At 38.6% G+C, this 19,860-nt stretch overlaps 1 protein-coding gene across 4 annotated transcripts in view; it reads left to right on the top strand.

Annotated features, from left to right (window-relative positions):
* Positions 1 to 18,410, top strand: part of Tango10 (transport and golgi organization 10) — a 47,572-nt gene extending 29,162 nt beyond the window's left edge. For all 4 annotated transcript variants that reach the window (XM_083119192.1, XM_083125841.1, XM_083131995.1 and 1 more), the window contains 5 exons: positions 63 to 242; positions 1,091 to 1,210; positions 6,532 to 6,668; positions 7,605 to 7,828; positions 17,726 to 18,410. In XM_083119192.1, coding sequence (XP_082975318.1) covers positions 63 to 242; positions 1,091 to 1,210; positions 6,532 to 6,668; positions 7,605 to 7,828; positions 17,726 to 18,327 — 1,263 coding nt within the window. In that variant the 3' untranslated portion in view covers positions 18,328 to 18,410. The remainder of the gene's footprint in view (positions 1 to 62; positions 243 to 1,090; positions 1,211 to 6,531; positions 6,669 to 7,604; positions 7,829 to 17,725) is intronic.
* Positions 18,411 to 19,860: the final 1,450 nt, after the last annotated feature.

The raw sequence follows: 19,860 nt of genomic DNA, 5'->3' as shown, positions 1-19,860 counted from the left end.
TGTTATTGCTAGGAAGACCAAATTTCATGGTAGATTTGTTAACGTATCTATTTGATTTCCAGGTGATGCTGATGAATCCCCAGTGGACAGAATCTCAGGAGAGCAGAGTGGTCTTGCAGGAGGCTCCAGGTTGTGCGGAGGTGTTTGGAGATTTCTTGAGATACTTCTACACTGGCCAGATTCACATAAACCATGCAGTGGTGATGCCCATTCTGTCCCTGGCTGACAAGTACAACGTGAAGGTAACTAACTCCCTTGCAGTTACTTTTTTCAAATCTGGAATAGTTTCATGGGACCAGACAAGTGAAATGTATAAAGTGGGAAACTGTAAAAACTGGTTCCTGTGATTGGAATCATTGCAGCAACTGACCATCAGCTGAGATATTGATATCGAGTGGCGTGTCCAGGACATAACACCAATTAACATGTTACTTCAGTTCTGTTATTTTCCCTTCATTTGTGTACTTCCTCGCATCACAAAAATGACACGTGATTGTCCTTATTACCTCCTCTTTAACAGATCTTCCCTCATTGTCATCTGTGTTGGTGCCAACAAAAAGCAGGGGCCTTCTCAATGCCATGTAATGAAGGGGTCCTGGGTTCGATACCCATGATTCCCACACAAAATATTAAATTCCATGCACAAGTTGGATGTAGTTTTCATTTTTGAGATCTTGGACTGGTCTTTAAAATAGGTTTGCTACTTGCCCTAATTATGACGACAGAAATTGAATCCCTTCTTATTCTTTTAAGAGGCTAAGTGGACTAGGCACTCGGTGGTTTTTAATCTACATAGGATAGCAAATAGATACTCTGTGCCAAATTTCATGATGGCTGCCAAGTATGAACTAAAACATTCCAGTGGTTTGCATGGTAGCTCAGTACATTAGCACATAATAATTCCATAGTTCCAGGTTCAAACTCTGGTGGAACAACACTTTACGTGGAAATTATCATAAAGTCACATCACAATTTCTGCTGTTTCTGTATAATATTTCATTTATACAGTCATCGTCATATTTACTATAATGATGTGGCGATTTTTTAAAAATTTTGCGTCATGACATTACATTATATATTTTTTTTCCAGGATTTGATCAAGTTGTGTATTGATTACATGTGTATCCATATTGCTCACGCTGCAACGCACAATCAGCTTGTTTCCTGGCTTCAATATACACTGGCTTGTGGCCACTATCAAGTAGCTAAGGTATGTATTGCCTGTCAGGGAATTACATTTAATGTATGTAGCTTTCATTTTAATATTTTTTTCTATACGTTTATGTTTAAGGATTAAAAGTGTCTCATTGAATTCAACAACACTTTCGTGTACTTTTATCATCAAGACAGATTTTCGTAAGTTATGTCATGGTGGTAGGCAGTTCCATTACTTGCCTTGTAATCAAGGGGTCCCGAGTTCGATACCTGATGGAGGCACATTGGACAATGGTTTGTATCCCACTTTAAACTGTAGGCCCAGCCTCGTATTATTCTCTATGTGCATAAAGTGAACTTATAATAAAAACTCAATAATAAATAAAAACAACCTTCACAATAACTTGTTTGCTTGTCAGGATGGCACAAATTTGTATATGGATTGACTATTTACTAGGAGCCAATAGAAAATATTAAGTACTGAACAAGTGGTGCTTTAAAATTGCAAATGTTCTGTGAACATACTGAATCTAATTAATGTTGTGTAAGTGCATGATTGCAATATGTACAGGGTGTGGCAATGAATCGGGCAATTTTAAATACTCCACACTTAAGACAACCTGAACTACTTCATTCATTGAAGAATACAAACACAATCCTTACAATTTGATTTATTTGAGAATCACATTACTACGATGACTTCCATTTCCTTATCAGTTTTTTGGGTAGGATTTTGAGCCATCTTTAAGTTCATTGAGGGTCCATGGGAGTTGGCTGGAAAACTTTTACTTTCAATACCCCCAAGAAAATAACCATAAGCCAACAGATCTTGTGATATGGTGTGCCAAGGAATATCGCAGTTGTTTTTGTAATGAGCTTTCACAGGGAATGCTGTGATGTGTTCAATGACTCCCATCATAAAAAAAGTAAGCATCAATAAAAATTGCTTTGGGTATAATAGCAACTTTTGCTGTTCATTCTCAGTATAATTTGACACATTATAAATATCCTCTAAATAGCATATTTATCATGGTTTTATCTTGAAACTCTGACCCAATTTACTCAAAGTGAATGGTTGAAGGGACAACATGCCAGAGTGGAAAGTGAAGAATGGTAAAAATGAAAACTATAGAATTTATCACATTTCTCAAAGAAGCAACAGATATTATTGAACAGTTCTGAATTTTGTATACTTGCTTATAATGGGATAGAAACATGAAATAAATTTGTAACAGAAAGTTGCAACTTTAAATCTACCTACGAAGTTTTTTTTAAAAATAAAAAAAAATCATGGCCTTTCTATGAAACTGTATTAAAGTGGTGTTTTTTTTTAGGGAGGAAGAACATAGATGATTCTCTGATTACAAACATGATACAAAAGCATTTGCATTACTAGACCCAAACACACAAGTTGTTTATAGCTATGCTCGTTGCTATCTGTCACATTTTGATAGAACAATCTGGTACAAGATTACATTTGATTTTCTAAGCTATAAGTCCCATGATCTTACAAAGGAACATAATTACGATTCTTATTATAATATGGCAATTATCACATCAATTAATTCACATGTTTAAAAACTTATTGTATTTCTTCAATCTTTCACCTGCATCTTGATTAATGACACAAATCTATTTCTACATGAATTCCACTCTTTTTGCTTTTGTTCTGAAAAAGTTGCATGTGTTAATCCTTTCTGGACAACCGAGTTTTTGCCAAGAGACTAGTTTTTTTTTCTTAGAAAATCTTAGAAAATATGTGGCTAAGTGTGTTCTTATTTAACTTTATTTTCTCAAATCTGCAACAATTCCTCTTTGTACAGATATGCACTGTAATATGTTGCATTTTATACAATTTTCTTCACATTTATGATTTTTTTCTGTTACAATTTTTTGAGAGTAAAAGACATTAAACATTGTAATAAAAGTTCCTGAAAACATATTTTCAATACATAATACAGAAATTATTCAGGGTGACTACTTACTGGGAATTCCTTCCATTCTGAGAATTATGCATGGATTTTTGGCTCCAGAAATTGTACGTGAATTCTACGTGAATTTTTCTCCGTAGACGTGAAAAATTGCAACTTTCATTAATCCAAATGAATTCATACAGGGTCATTCCATGTCAATCAACCAATTTTTAAAAAAAATTGTTGCATGACCATTTTAGAAAATGTTCATTTTTAGTACATATGTTTGTACATGTTTCTAGATGTTAAAAGCAATGTTCAAAAAAAATTGTCTTTAGTTCTCATGGGGCAGCCATTTTTCCAACATAGCACATGGCTTTTTTTTGTTCATGTAGCAGTATACAGAAATCTTAATATCTCAAAAACCATTAGAGCTAGAGACTTGAAACAAAATTCATTTTGTAGCTAATGAAGTATACATCCTATGATGTATGTTTTGCTTAAAATTACATCGTACGTACGAAAATTATGGTGGGAATTGGGGTAATAATAGTTAAAAAAAATTGGATTTTTAAGCCCGATTTTTTTTTTTTCAATGAAGGGGTTTAGTCTAAGGCTTGATTTTTTTCAAGTGTAGACCTGTCTACAGGATGTCTGTAAATAAAATTTTGGTGCTTAGAAATGTAATCCTTTTTTACAGCATGCGATCAAACATGGTCGTTCATTGAAATTTGACAGTTTTCCGGGTTACATACCTCGGATGGCTCTGAGTCTTTATTTAACCCAAATTTAAAAAAGAAAAAGAAAAGACTTTATTATTCTAAGTATGGGATATAGTTTAACCTTACTTTGCAACGTCAGAAATTAGGTGACATACATTACCTCATATTGACCAAAACGAGTTTAATCTAAAAGTTGAGATTTTTACTGTGAGTTAGGTTCATAAAGGGCTTCCTTTGTGCTAAATTTCAGAATTTTTCAAGAGGAGCCATCTGAGATATTTAACCCCGAAAACTGTCAAATTTCAATGAACGACCATGTTTGAGCGCATGCTGTAAAAAAGGGTTGCATTTCTAAGCACCGATATTTTATTTACAGACACCCTGCAGACAGGTCTACACTTGAAAAAAATCTAGCCTTAGACTAAACCCCTTCATTGAAAAAAATGAGGCTTAAAAATCCAATTTTTTAAAACTATTATTACCCCAATTCCCACCATAATTTTCGTACGTATGATGCAATTTTAAGAAAAACATACCTGAATATCATAGGAAGTATACTTCATTAGCTACAAAATGAATTTTGTTTCAGGTCTCTAGCTCTAATGGTTTTTCAGATATTAAGGTTTCTGTATACTGTTACATGAACAAAAAAAGCCATGCGCCATGTTGGAAAAATGGCTGCTCCATGAGAACTAAAGACAATAATTTTTTTTGAACATTGCTTTTAATATCTAGAAACATGTACAAACATATGTACTAAAAATGAAAATTTTCTAAAATGGTCATGCAACCACCATTGGATGGTTTGGCATGGAGTGACCCTACATTTACATGGCCCCAAGGTAGGTTTTTCACCATTTAGCTTTTATTTTTATCGAGAAAGGAAAGGAGGAGAAATAGTTGCGTGGAAAATAGAATTCTCACAATCTGTTTACTTTGTTAGTGTCCTTTGCAGAACAATCTATCTGACAGCCAGATTATTGCAAGATAAGATATCATGAAGTTGATTAGGTAAATTTGAGTTCGAAATTCTTGTACAATTAAAAATTTTTCGTTCCTTTTGTGATTTGTGTTTGTAGATGTAGCCTGAGTTTCAGAAATGGCAAATGCAAACTCCACGCTTTAAATTGAATGTTTTAAATAGTTTATATATACCATTTAATTGAATGGAATTAGAATTTTTGAATTCATTTTAATCAGATGGAACCTTTATATTATTAATATATTATTGTGTCTGTGTGTGGGTGGTGAGAGGCGGTAATACGTAAGGTTGAAATAGAGAAAACATCTGCTTATACTCTCGAATTTTTGGAAAGTTTGCCTTGAAAACCGAGAATTAGACTTGAATATTATCATGGTCCCAGAGTGGCCACCCAAAATACTTCTTGAGATTGAAATTGTCACTAGGCAAAAGACATGTGACTGTCTTTTCATGTCTGTCTAGATAATTCACCGAACCAGTAATGTTGTTGAACAGATTCTCTCTGGCTATCGACCAGGTGAGTTGTGGAAATGATTCTAAGCTTTCGAGAGCTAACATCACTCCCATCTTCAGGGTAGAAGTGCAGTTCTGAGCATCAACCTGGTGTATATATGCATTCGTGAAAGGGGGGGGAATATCCTATTGAAGGTGGCAGACCAATCGAGTGGCGTGTTAGTGGTTAACTAATGCTAACCAGGCTGGGTCCAGTTCGAGCCCCATGTTGCGATTAAGATTGTCTTTTTCTTCATGAGTGGCTATTGCTTCCTTGATAATAAGGTCCCAGCAGTTTGAAGTTTTGGCTATGATTTCTGTGATACTGAAATCTGGTCTATGTCCCTCGTTGATTGAATGTTCTGTTAGTCCTGACTTTTCGGGGTGGAAATACTTGGTGTAGCTTTGATGTTCTTTACAGCGCTGTTCTATTGTCCTACCAGTTTGCCGAATGTATGCTTTCCCGCATTTGCATGTAATACGGTAGACTCCCAGTGTTTTGAGTCCTAACTCATCCTTGGGGTTTGCGTAGTAGGCTTTTGATCTTCGGAAGTGGTTTGTGAATGGTTTTTATGTTATGTTGCTTTAGAATTCGGCTGATAACTCCGGAGAGATTTCTGGTGTAAGGAAGGATGGCTATCTTCTGGTCATCTTTGTCAATGTCCCCTGGTGTGTCTGGATTCCCCAATGTGTCTGGATTCCCCGATGTGTCTGGATTCCCCGGTGTGTCTGGACTCCCTGGCGAGTCTGGATTCCCTGATGTGTCCAGATTCCCTGGTGTGCTGGTCTTCTTGGACAGTACTCGTTTTAATGTCATGTTGATGTTGTGTTCCAAGTACCCGTTCTGTTTGAAAGCTGTGCGAAGATGTTGTATTTCTTCTGATAGATGCTCCGCGTCGCTGATGGAGATGACTTACTTCAGTAATGTTGTTGCTGAAGAGGAGACGTGGGCAACAGAAAAGTTACCTTCTCTTAAGGTATACCCTGCAATTGGATGCCTCGTGTATTGCCGATTTCTATCCTTGCACAACATGATCAAAAATTTTATGCAAGACTGTCTGTGATATTTATATACATTGAAAAACTCTATTTTCAAACTTTTATAAACTTTTTTTTGCATCATCAAAGACAGAAGGAATCACTGGTGGTTGCCAGTGTGTTTCAATGATTGTGAATCTAGTAAAAGTAATTTTGAGTGCTGTTGTAAATGTAAGATTTGTGAAATTATGTTAGGCTCAATAATTGAATTTTCTCCTCCTCTTAACAGGCGTGCCAAAATTTTATAAAATGGAACATAGAACTTGTGGCAGAGACCTCTGATTTTGGTAACTTTGAGCCTGATGTTCTGGTTGGTTTTCTTCAACATAATGACTTGGTTGTGCATAACGAAATGTCATTGTATAGGTAAGCTTCTTTATATATTTTCCCCAAGCTGTGCATAAAATTTGTTGTATTTGCCCATTCCACTTTCTAAAGGAAAAAGAAGTTACTTTATTGCTTCCACATTACTCTGGACTATAGAGATGTGAGGGCCACAGAGACTTTCTGAAGAGGTTTTTTTTCCACTTGTGAAGCAGGATGTACGAGGGCAAATCAAAAAGTCTTTGCCCCTATTTTTTTTCAGCCGAAATAATAAACATGCAGGGAAATCAAAATATAGGAATTTTTCTATGCACCTTGCATTATTTTTCCACATATTCACCACAGTGGTTCAGGCATTTACCTCATCGCACCACTAGTTTGGAGATGCCGCTGTTGTAGAATTTGGCTGCTTGATCGTGGAACCACTGCTGGACAGCGGTCTTCGCTTCGTCGTTGAAAATTAACCTCTGTCCTGCCAGAATTAAGTGGACCAAACACGTGGAAATCACTTGGGCAAGGTCTGGACTATACTGTGCATGCTCCAGAATCTCCCATTCAAAAGACAGAAGTTCCTTGCTCCATAGAAAATGAATAATACTTTGATGCTCATATGATGTGGACTTGTTGAGTACTACAAACCTATTGCATTCAATGTATATATCGGTTTCTCAATCACACTAATATTTCGGCTGAAAGAAAATAGGGGCAAAGACTTTTTGATTAGCCCTTTTAAAATCAAAATAGACTTCAACTCTCCTGTTATTTTTTGTGCACATATCTGAAAATTTGAAAAGTCTGTGTTATAAAATTCATAGTTTTTCTTGTATGTACGCATTGCTTGCATGATAGAATTATTTTCCTGTAGTTTACGGTTATTACAAGCATAAAATTCATATTGATAAACAGTGTTTAATACTTGTATTATGCTGAATTCATACGCATATAAATGAAATAATTATTTTACACTTCCTATTGTAGGTGTGTGGTGAAATGGTTGGAATATCAGAATGAAAAGTTATCTCAAGCGGAAGACGAAGATATTGAAACTCACATGGAGCAACTGGTTGTAGAGATAATGTCACACATAAGGTTCCCAATGATGTCACCAAGGCAGTTGGCAGAGCTGCTACTGTCTCCTCTAACCAAGAAGTACAAAGAGTTCTTTGTGGAAAGGATGGCGATTGGAATGTCCTTCCATTCAGGTGAGTAGTTTTGAATTTCATGTGGTAAATATACGAGTGCTTCAAGGGACACCCACTGAAGGCTCATGCCATTTGTCTGACTCATCAGCTTGCAAACCCATCAAGAAATTCATTCTTTCTGTCCAACCTATAGACTTATTCTTAACCACCATCAATTTCTACCCACTTCTTAAAATTCACAAAACCCAATAATTGATTGATTTGTTTCATTTTACTGTCCATTTCCCCCACTTTTGGTTAATCATTAAGATGAGGAAGATTTGATGAAGGGGCACTCACAAAGGCTGGGGTTCGACCTGGGACCCCTGGCATTGTAGCACGGTGCATGCCGTGGAGGCTCACTTGACTACCAACATATCGCCTTTTCTAAATTCTGAGGGAGCCTTGGTGGGCCATATATACCACAATATGGTGGTAATCAACTGTAGAAATCTGAACACACAACTGGTTTTGTGAGAATGAATTGTGCGGTTATTTTATTAGGTTCAACAACTCAGTTCATACAGTATGCAAGCAAATTCTACATGAACTGAAATGCATTCTGGATAACATGCTAGTAGGTTTCAGTATGAAACACTGTCAATTTCTTCTCTTGTTTATTGCTTGTAGATGATCCACATTTCGAATTTTTCACTGCAAACTATGATATGACACGACAATGAAAGATCAAGATTTTGGTACAAAAATTGGACACATTTTTGGATCAAAAGCAGTACATTTTGGTACACAAAATAAACATTTTCCTTCTAATAGTTATGAAGTTATCAGAGTATTAAGTTTATTCCTGTGTAAAAGAGTCCATTTCTGCTTCTCAAATATGTATGGCAGAATTAATCAAATTTCAATGATTTGCATAACTTGCAGAAAAAGTGAGATTTCCGAAAATGTCACGTCAGTAAATAAACTCTAAATTTCTTGTTTAAGAGTTTATTTTGGATTTTGCATTTCATTTTACATCATTTCATGAGAAAACGGCAGGAAAATGCACCTCATGTGCGTCAAAAACGTAAGAAATGAACATTACAGTCATGGACGTCTGCGCCCGACCCTGTGGCCGAGTGGTTAGCACATCGCGCTGCGATGCCAAGGGTCCCGGGTTCGAATCCCGGTCGGGTATGGTTGTTTGTGAATGTCCATTTTCATCCATTTCATCATTTCATCACTCATCCCCATCTTCGCAAATTAGCCAAGAGGCACAAAACGCGAAGTAAAATAAACTAAATCAATCAATCAATCAATCATGGACGTCTGCAGGATTATTTCCAGGGAGGGCAAGCATGATGTTTTCCAGGGGTGGGGTGAATGAGATGCATTTCCCACCATAGTAGTGCTGCCCCCCTCAAAAAACACTTACTCAATTTGAAGCTATCATGTTTCTGAAACGCCCTTTCAATAATTAACTTAAATTACTGCAAATAAAATCAAATACATGTTTTTATAAGTTATGGTAATGCCCATTTTCCAAGGGGGGCTGTGGTGCTCCCTTGCCCCCTTCCTTTCTGGATGCCCATGATTAGTGTTATTCCACATTTCGTGTTTTTGTCAAAAACTAAATATGCACGCCTCTGCTGCTGGACTTGAAAAGTGAACATCTAACACATGAACCTCAAAGTTAGGTGCTTCGTCAGTCTAAAAGAACAAGAAATTCTTCAACATATCCAGCATCCCATGCTGTGGGTGGTTGATTCGGTGAAGATAAGGGACCCAAAAACTTATTATGTGTGAGACCAAACCACACATTGATTTTCAGTCTTTCTTCAAAAATGGTCGTTCGAACACACCATGGCCAAATCTTCAATTTTCTGTTGGACTAGTAGGCTTTCTGTTTCTCTAATTGCCAGAAACATTAAATTTTGCAACAATATTGTAATTTGAGGTGTAAATATGATTATTAAATTTTGTAAATCCTAAATTTCTCCCTTAGCTCTTAATACATCTGAAATTAAGACTCATTATTAGTGCCAAAAATAATACAAGAATGAAATGTTAAGAAATAATAAAATATATATATTTTTTAAAATAATAAATAAAAAAATAATTTGAAAATCCTTATTTATTAGTGATGTGGTGCCTGCAGTGTGAGCCTCAGCTACTGGATGGGTAACAGGCAGATAGTGAAACCTCCCTCAGATGTAAGGGGACCTGCGAATAAGGGGAAACCCAAATAAGCAGTCCCTAACTGAGGCAGAAAGGCTATCAGGGTGTGGAGGTTGTCCAGTGGCATGGGCCTACTCAGCAAATACCACAGATACCCATCGACAGCCTTGTGCCATGGCGAATAAATACCACCATCAAAGTGTTTGCCCCCACTGCCTTGTGGGCCTGGAGGGATCCAGAAAGGTTAAGGGAGTTGGAACACTGACAGAAAACAAGGTTGTACCTGGGAACCCACAGGTGACAGCCCCACCACCCCGGTATAGGCTGGGACAGTCCCTATTAGCTGACAGCCGAAAACATAAAAAAATCAAGACAAGAAAGAATCAAGCCGGACTGAAAATTGGAGACTATGAAGGCTACGAATAGGGACATTGAATATTGGAACACTGGTAGGAAGGACTTAAGAAATTGTGGATCTAATGGAGAGAAGAGGAATCGACATCTTTGGAATGAGCGAAACAAAATGGAAAGGAAGAGGAGAAATGAAATTGAGGAAAGACTATAAACTGTACTGGGCAGGTACTGAAGAGGGCTGGAGAAGTGGGGTTGCATTTGTACTCAGAAGTGGAATAAATGAGGAAGTAGAGAGGGTAAATAACAGAATAATAAAACTAAAAATGAATGCAAGAGGAAATGTAATCGAAATAATTCAAGTGTATGCCCCACAAACAGGATGTATAAGTAACGGCTGATGAGATTGCCTCCGTGGGTTTTTGCCGACGTAGTACGGGTTGTTCTACTGTTGGTGCAGGGGAGACTGGTGCTAGTGCTGCAGCAGGCAGGCAACGTATGAATCGAATTTGGTGCCGTTTTCTTTAAATCGTGTTCCGAAAGCAAATGGTAATCTTCTACAATATATTCAGAATGAAAATATGGTATAGTATAAAGCGGAAATGTACAACTTACAACAAATTCAGTTATAATAAATGGTAGAGTACAAAACTGTTGCCAAACTTACCGTGCCTAGATCAGTGGTTCTGCAAGGTCATTATCGTCTTCATCATAAACCGCCTCTTCCTTGCATTCACTTGATGATTCTCCGCTGTCACTATCTTCGGTACCACCAAAAGAAATAACAATTCTTTCGAGTTCATTTTCTACCAAGCCGTCTTTTTCCCAGTAATCTTTTTCAAGCCTTTTGACGTGCTCACAATATCCCTTCCAATCTTCTGGCCTGCAAGATGCAATGCCCGCGGCTGTAAGTTCTTGGAGTACAGACATGGACAGTGAACCCGTCACATTATGGTGCCGAATATGTTTTTTTAACTTTGGATCATGCTAGTTCTATTGCATTAAGGTCGCATGCATATGGTGGCAGACGAAGCACAGTATGGTCATGTTCTCGCAGAACTCTGCCCACACGAAACGACTTTTCTTGTGGTTTGTTAGCCTGAATTAGGTTGTATAATTCAGTCTTCCTCATAGACTCATCACAAGTAATATTTCTAGCTGAGAGCCACAATATCATGTCAGCTTTCAGGCTATAGCCTAAAGGAACTCTATTCGACTGTACCGTATGGTAAGATGCATTGTCCATTATGACAACAGATCGAGGTGCAATATTTGGAAGTAATTTTTTGCATATCCACTTCTCAAAATTAGTACTGTTTGTTTGCCCATGCTACAGCGCCTAGAATAACGTAGTGTGGAAAATGGCTTGGTTCTGCGCGCTCTGGCTGGTTCCACTCGAAAATGATCCGCTAGAGGTGCTGGTGTTGACCCCGGTGCTTGGTGTTCGACTGCTTATAAAAAAAGGTAAAGTGTTCCCCTGTGCATAGCACCACGCCATGAAGGCGTAAAGGGGGTGTGGGGGTAACGCCCCACACTTTCTTGATCCGGTCGTGAGTGGGGGTGATGTGATCAGCATCACGCCCCTGACCGCCTTTACCCCCCAGGGTTTCCCCTGCAGCCAGAGCGTGCAGAACCAAGCCATTTTGGAGTTTTCGCTGCAACGTCTGATTCTTTTACATGAAGCATTTCTATGAATGTGATAATTGCTATGATATTTGGTACAGTGGTCGCGAAGATATTAACGAACATTCTAGACAGTCGACCACGTCCTGTTATTGTCATACTTTCGTTAATAATACGGGAGAAAAAATACGCGTGGAATGTTCTTGGCAACTAAATTTTTGTGTATGAATTAGGTTCATTATTATCATCATCATCATCATTTCTTTTAAAGATATACACACTGAAGCATTTGTATTTTTGATATTTACTGACTCTTTTCTTCCACTTTAAAGTAATCGCGGCGATGATGATAATGATGATTGCATGAAACGACAAGGGGAACCCCACAAAACTTTCTTAGTGCCATCGACATGAGTGTAAGGAAACTTTCAAACCAATGGGACAAGCGACACGGGATGTTCACACTGTCACACTAGTGACACACACTTCCAGACTGTAAAATAGCATTCATTGCACATGAGGGTCCAAACAGCAAACGACACGTTCATATGGCGTATTCGCGTGCTACTTGTTACTTCGGTCGGAAAGCTCCTTAAAGGAAGGGTGCTGAGACCGAAGTGACGCGCTACAGGGGGAGTTCCCAACTAAGTGACAAGCGACATGGTGCCTTCAGTCTATTAGCAAGCGTTGCTTGCGAACAACAGATAGGCGACACGATAAACCGCACATTACAACAACAGATCTAGGCGACACGATAAGCAACACGTGTCGCTTTATTGCTTCTGCGTCGCTCAAACTGGGCCATTTCCTCAATAGCTTGCAACATGTTGCCGTGGTTTGTTGTTCGCGCATACGCGATGCAATGAGTGTCTTGCTTTAGCGAGATTGCGCACCAAAGCGACAAGCGGCACGCGACACTTATCGCTTGAGGATTTCACCAACCGAACGCTGGCCTGTGCTTCCCGTCATGCCGCTACGATGTGAAATGTTGCTCTTGATTGGCTCCTTTCTAAGCAACGTGTATCACTTCGGTATGAAAGTTGCCTTGGACCGAATGACCCGTGTCGCTTTGGTGTGAAATCCTCGTATCGTTTGTCGCGTGTCGCTTTGGTGTAAAATCTCCTTGAGGAAACGGTGCAGTCAGAGCTTTTGTCCCTACGGTTCGAAAGGCTGCATTGATTTCCGACTGCTTGCTTTCAAGCGACATTTGTGGTTTGTCGCCTCGGTATGAAATATCTCTCAGGATACTATTTATATTCTAATAACATAGAAAAATAAACTCTAATACACAGTCCAAGACCTGACGTCCGAAATCACATTGAGATGTTTCTTCTTGCGTTACGCATGCTATTTATTTATTAATTTTATTTTACTTTTCTTTCCAAATTAATGCCATTTCGTGACTGCAAATCACTCCACAAATATAACTGTTTCCATCAATTCACTTACCGCCTTTCTAGAGAAATCTACACAATATATTCCAAAAAGTAACTAAGCCGCATTACTTTCATAACAAAATTAGCACCTGGGTCGATCGCACTGCCATCTACTTGTCATCGTCTTGGGGAACCAGTTTCTTGGGTCGTTTTCCACACTACGTTATTCAAGGTGCTGTACCCATGCCAATCACCTGTGCTGCAGCCTGCTTTGCATGTAAGGCAAGCATTCGGAACAATCCCAGTGTTACTGCCTGCATGCACAACTATCAGACGGTGTGCTGAACTTGGATTAGAAATCACACCTGAAATGGCACTTGATTGCCAACATTGTTTCGATATGATTTTGCTGTCCACTAATATTTACAGAAGTTCATGTTTTTCTTCCCGAAACCTTTTAATGGCTCTGAGGTATTTACTTCGCCAAGTTACAATGTCAGGCCTTTCCATTAACACTTTACGCTTATTTCTGCATGTCTTCCACTTGAATCCGGCTGTTTTCATTACACTGCGTAAGGAATCCTTCTTCCACGAAAAATGGATCGTGGCAAAAGTTTTTCACAAGTTGGCACAGCATGGCTACTCGGATACATTTTACGAATGGTGTTACTAATAACATTACTGTCGAAATCGTCCACAGTAACATTACTGTAAGGAGGCCTTTTTCTGTGTTTCCTTGGGGATAAAAATTTCCTCATCGGTGAACGATCGTTGCGCTCGTGGTATTCCCTTTGAATTCTCTTTATCGTCCTCTCCGACACACCTGTTGCTGAAGACGTGTATTTTGTGCTTTGATTAATTCGCACCAAATATTGCTTTGCTGCTGATTCCCGGTCACAAAATTCAATCACTTTACTTATGATTTCACGTGCCTCACTGTGTATGGTAGAACCTTTCTTTCTTTTGCTCGCCATAGCACACCACCCGCCAATTATAAATGATCACTAAACACACAAGAAATCACGTTCTTTTACTCTCCTGTGCACATGGCAGACTCGCTGGGGCAGTAAGAAACTGTTTCTTTCTTCGCACCACCCCTTAAATCCCAAAATAGACCTGACTCCCTTCTTCCTCATCCCTCCATCTCCGTTCATCTGGAGCCTACTGCTGAGCGCTCATCTTTACAAGGGAAGAGAGAGAAGAATTTGAAGAAGACTTGGAAGAACATGTAGAAAGGGAATGGCAAATTGAGATGCGTGATTTTAAAGCACAAGTGGGAAGAGACAGGAAAGGGTATACGGAAGTACTTGGAGCAGATGGATGGGGACAGAGGAATGAGGAGGGAAGGAGGCTACTGGACTTTCGTAAGAGAAACGGATTGTTAGTAGGTAATAGTTGGTTTCAGAAAATATGACAGCCATAAGATTACAAGATACAGTTGGAGTAATGAACAAAAGTTTGTAATAGATTATATATTGGTAAACAAGGAAGTAAAGAAGAAAATGAGCACCATTAAAGTAATACCCAGCGAGAACTGTGGTCACAGGTTACTAGTAGGAGATGTGAGGAGATGGAAAATTAAAGATGGAAGGGAGGAACAAGAGAGAAGGATAAGAGTGTGGAAATTGAAGGATAAGATGATAATAGAGAAATATCAAGAATATTGCGAACAAAAGTGCCAAGAGATGAACCCAAAGGAGTAGAAACAGAATGGATTTAAAACTGAATTAGTAGACTTACTCGACTTAATTCCTTTAGTTCCTACTGGAACATAGGGCATCCATGAAGCGTCTCCATCTCATTCTGTTGCAAGTGATCCTTTTCATTTCTTTCCAAATTTTCCCCCTGTCATCTTCCTTCTTCAGTAGTACGTCTCCATGAGCTTTTGGGCCTTCTTTTTTTTCTAGCATTGTCTGCTTTCCTTAGTGTGTGTCCTATCCAATTCCATTTTCTCCTTTTAATTTGGTTTTTAATCTGATCTTCTGATGCTCGTGTCCAAAGTTCTTTATTTGTGATTGCTTCTGGCCAACATACATTTAATATTCTCCTGAGACATCTGTTCATGAAAATCCGTGTGTGATTTGGTTTATGACTTTTCCAGGATTTCTGTAGTTATAATCATAAAAAAAAGTGAAAGGTAAAGTGCTCCGCTGTGCATAGCACCACGTCATGAAGGCGTATAGGGGGTGTGGGGGTAATGCCCCACACTTTCTTGATCCGGTCGTTAGATGGGGGTGATGTGATCAGCATCACGTCCCTGACCTCTTTGACCCTCCAGGGTTTCCCTCAGGTACCCATGTTATTCGACACTGGGTGGGTGCTGGGGCCGCTTCCAACGTTAGAAAAGTTCCCGGATTTGAACCGGCCGGGGATCGAACCTGGGACCTTTAGCATGGTAGTCAGACACGTTACCGACTGAGCCACCGCGGTAGAAGAAATAATTTCTATCTATCCTCTCACTTAGCACACGATATCTGACGTTCAGAGTTGGCATGTAGGTAAGATGCCACGGTCCTTAGGCAAAAGTTTGGAAACAAATCTCGTTATCTCTGAAGCAATAAAAATTTGCACAGTTAACAATGTCGTTCAGGAACTCCGTCAAGCAGCGCAAGGAAATCTATTTGTCGGCTCGGTAGTAAGCTTGAGTTATGAAACATAATTTGCATTTGACATAATACATGACACATCTCAAGTTTTGTCATGTAACGTAATGGGTGCAAAAGTACTATCTATTGCTGATAATGCATTTCTCTCGCTTTTCATAGTCGACGTTCTATACTTAGTAGTTATAATCGTACTCTTCCATATTGGATAAAGTTGCACAAAAGCTCCATTAGATTTTTTGATGCCTTGTTTTACATCATGTTCTGCCCCTCCATTTGTTCCAACTACACTTCCTAAGTAGGTAAAATTGTCTACATCTTCTAAGGTTTTGTTTTGTAGTTGAATATGATCTTGAGTCCTTGCATTTAATCACACTGTTTTAGTCTTTCATTTATTTAAAGTCAGTCCGAATTTTTTAGCTTCCACAACCAGATCTTCCAATTTAGTTTTTGCATCTCTATAAGATTCTGACAACAGACACACATCATCAGCAATAGCATTGTATTCCTCTTCATTTTTCTTTTACGGTTTCCCTCATTACTGTATCTATTACCAGAAGAAAGATAAGTTTCACTCTAGTTTCTGTTTTAAAGGGTTCTCCTTCATGAATAACTTGGCTCTTGTATTGTTGATATGACTCCCGGATTATCCTTATTATCTTATTTGGTATTCCAAACTGCCGTAATATTTGCCACATTCTTTTCCTTGCTGTAGAGGCTTTCTCAAAATCTACAAAGATGGTATATAATCTATTATTCCATTCTATTCATTGCTCGATGATAATACTTAATGTACATATTTGGTCTGTGCAGGATCTACTAGAACGGAATTCTGCTTGCTCTCTCCTAATCTTGGCTTCTATTTTATCTTGAATGCAATTTAGTATAACCCTAGTTAGTATTTTATTGGGACAGGCAACAGCATGATTCCCCTCCAGTTGTAGCAGTTTGCGATATCGCCTTTTTTTGGAATTTTTATTATAAGATCTTTTTTCCAATCTTCTGGCATTTTCTCTTTTTTCCAAACTGCCGAAAACACTTCATATAGTATTTCTGCCATCAAATTCACATTTACCTTCAAAATCTCTGGTGGGATTTGGTCTATTCCAGCTGCCTTCCCATTCTTTGTTGTTTAAGTGCTAATTTGATTTCCTGAATTGAAGGAGGAAGGTCTGAAATTCTCATCTCTGCTCCCTCTTCAGTTTCTTCAGCGTCACCCTCTATTTCTCTCGTTCTGTCATTATCTCTGATGTTCCTATTTAATACCTCTTCGAAGTGCTCTTTCCATCTCTTCATTTGCTCTTGTTTATCCGTTAATAACCTGCCATTCTTATCCTTGTGGTGAAGCTTCAGGACAGGATAGATCAGGCGCAGATGAGATGGTTTGGACCCATGAAGAGGATGGATGCAGAAAGACTACCAGTAAGAGCTTACAATGCATGAGGAGTGGGAATAAGGCCAAGGGGAAGACAAAGATGTGGGTGAAAAGAGAGGAGTAGTGGAAGACCAGAAGAAAATGGAGAGGCTTGACTTCTATGCCAACCCAGCCAGAGGCAGGAAATGGCGAAGGATAAAAAAAAAAGTGTAAAGTGCTCCCCTGTGCTTAGCACCACGCCACGAAGGCATATAAGGGTGTGTGTGGGTAACGGCGAAGGATGGTGATGTTAATTAAAAAAAAACACACACACACACAATGTACTGAAACTGATGCCAAAGTAGAAGCACTTCATCATCAATAAACTTTTCTCTTTTTCTGGCTATTTACTGCATCAATCATGTTGGTAATATTTATGTATGTTTGCTACTTTGTTTTACACATTTATTAACATTTGTATTTTGCTTGTTAGGCCAAGTGGACCGTGTTCGTGAAGTAGTTCAACAAAACCCCCACGGAGAGCTGCTCTTCACGCCCCGCATGTACACATCAGAGACTTGGGGTTCACAACTGACCGTGGAGAATTTCCCAGGATTGCAGCCATACGGAACTCGCACTCTCGTGTTCTCAAGTCCAATTTCATGTGCAGAGTTTGCAGGCGACAGGACTTGCGAATGGGTTGTTGACATTTATCCGAAAGGTGTTTGGTTCAAAAAGTTCTTCTTGATTGTTTGGCAGGGTACGGTGGAGATTTCGGAGTATGTGATGAAAACCGTCAGGTTGTCCATCATGTGCAAGAACACCGAGGATGCTCACGTCAAGATCGGAATTCTAATCAGGGGACATCAGGATGGAGTCGAGCACGTCATGACTGTCATCGAGAAGAATTACCACTTCAGTGAAAATGATAAAGTTCTTAATTTTGATAACCTTCTCTCCTTTGATGAACTGAATAACACTTCAAAAGGCCATAATCCTTATCTAGTTGGACCAAATTGTGATGTTTTAAAAGTTCATATTGTGATTGTTCCATTGAGTGATGTGTGTTTAGGAAAGAGATTTATATTAAGGTGATTTTTTTTGTATATACAAGATGTATTTTATATACATTGTCGCTGTTGAATGCAGTTGAAGAATTAAAATTACGTTTTTGTGTATATATTGTAAAATATATTATTCCTCCTTTTAGATTGTAATTAATATAATTTTCATGTTGCATTGCTAGTGTTTGACAAGTGCCCATAATGTTTTTTGACAAGTGCCCATAATGTGGTTGTTAGAAGCACAAAGTGTCTTGAAATTCGAGCCACTGACTTGTATTTGCATTCTCCATTTTTAAAGAATGTTTAGGCATAAATTTGTAAGTTAATTTGGTTGTTATACAACACCAGGACTGCACAATATTCATAAGAGCTGTGGTGTTCCAGCCTATAGAGCAAGTTTCATTTCATTACGCGAAGATAGAGTTGAGAAAAAATGAGAAAGAAAGTTATCCTTATGGATTAAACACTATACTCAAGTTGTCAGCACAGTTACAGTGCCGTGCTGTGCAAGAAAGGGCCTTCGCATTGACATTTACAAGTTGTATGTTTAGACACCAGGAGAGCGGACAAACTGAAGTTTGCGTTGCAGGCGAAATTGTTGCTCGCTTATCAGTACATTCTGTTTGTTTTAGCATGGAGGTGTAATATTTCTGTTCCAGTGCGTGTGTGCGTCTTTGTCCAGTCTCATAGAAAACATCGGTGTTATTTTTTTTGTGTAATCCCAGTGTGTGTTTAATAAGATTGTGAGACCTATGAAATGCCAGCCGAAAAATTCATGTTAAAACAAAGATTTTTTTTGTATGACAAGTGAAAACTGAATCATGTCAAGATGTTCGTAGGCAGTTTATTTGTGGAGACCCTTAAAAATAGTATATAGAAACAATCCCCACACTATACATGAACTGAAAGATCATATAAGAACAGAAATTACAAAAAAAAGAGAGGAACTTTTGTGTGTCAATCAAAATTTGATCAAAATATGCTGGGAATGTGTGAATGCAATTGGCCATATTTACTCATGTATAGTGTACACTTTCTTTCCATAATTTTTGACCCAAAAACTGTGGTACATATTATGCACGGAATAATTCAGACAGCCAACATGAAACCACACGTTTTGACTGTGTCACTTAGTATAAAACATATACGAGGGGGTGCTGAAAATTTCGTAGCCCAACCCAGAAGGAGTGCACGTGGAATGATGAAACTTTACAGTTTTAAAGAACATATCTTGGTATGTACACATGCAAATTTTCATATTAATAACTGAATTGTTATTGTGCTTTTCACGCCCCTGAAGTGATCGTGTGTGCCCAGCCAGCGAATTTCACAAACCTTGAGATCAGAGCTGTCATCAAATTTTTGTTCCACCAAGGAAAGTCGCTGAATCAAATTCATGAGGAAATCAGTGGAACACTATGGAACTCTCCTCCATCATATGCAGTGGTGAAGAAGTGGGTGGCACAGTTTAAACGTGGCGTTTTTTCAATAGATGATGCTCCACGTGCAGGAAGACCAAAAACAGTGACTGTCCCCAAAATCGTGGATGAAATTCATGATCTTA

This window comes from Lepisma saccharinum, chromosome 1 (genome assembly GCF_977018435.1).
Source record: "Lepisma saccharinum chromosome 1, izLepSacc3.1, whole genome shotgun sequence".
In the NCBI taxonomy this organism is placed as follows: Eukaryota; Metazoa; Arthropoda; class Insecta; order Zygentoma; family Lepismatidae; genus Lepisma; species Lepisma saccharinum.
Note: the sequence above shows the minus strand (reverse complement) of the source record. Positions and strands in the feature narration are given on the sequence as shown.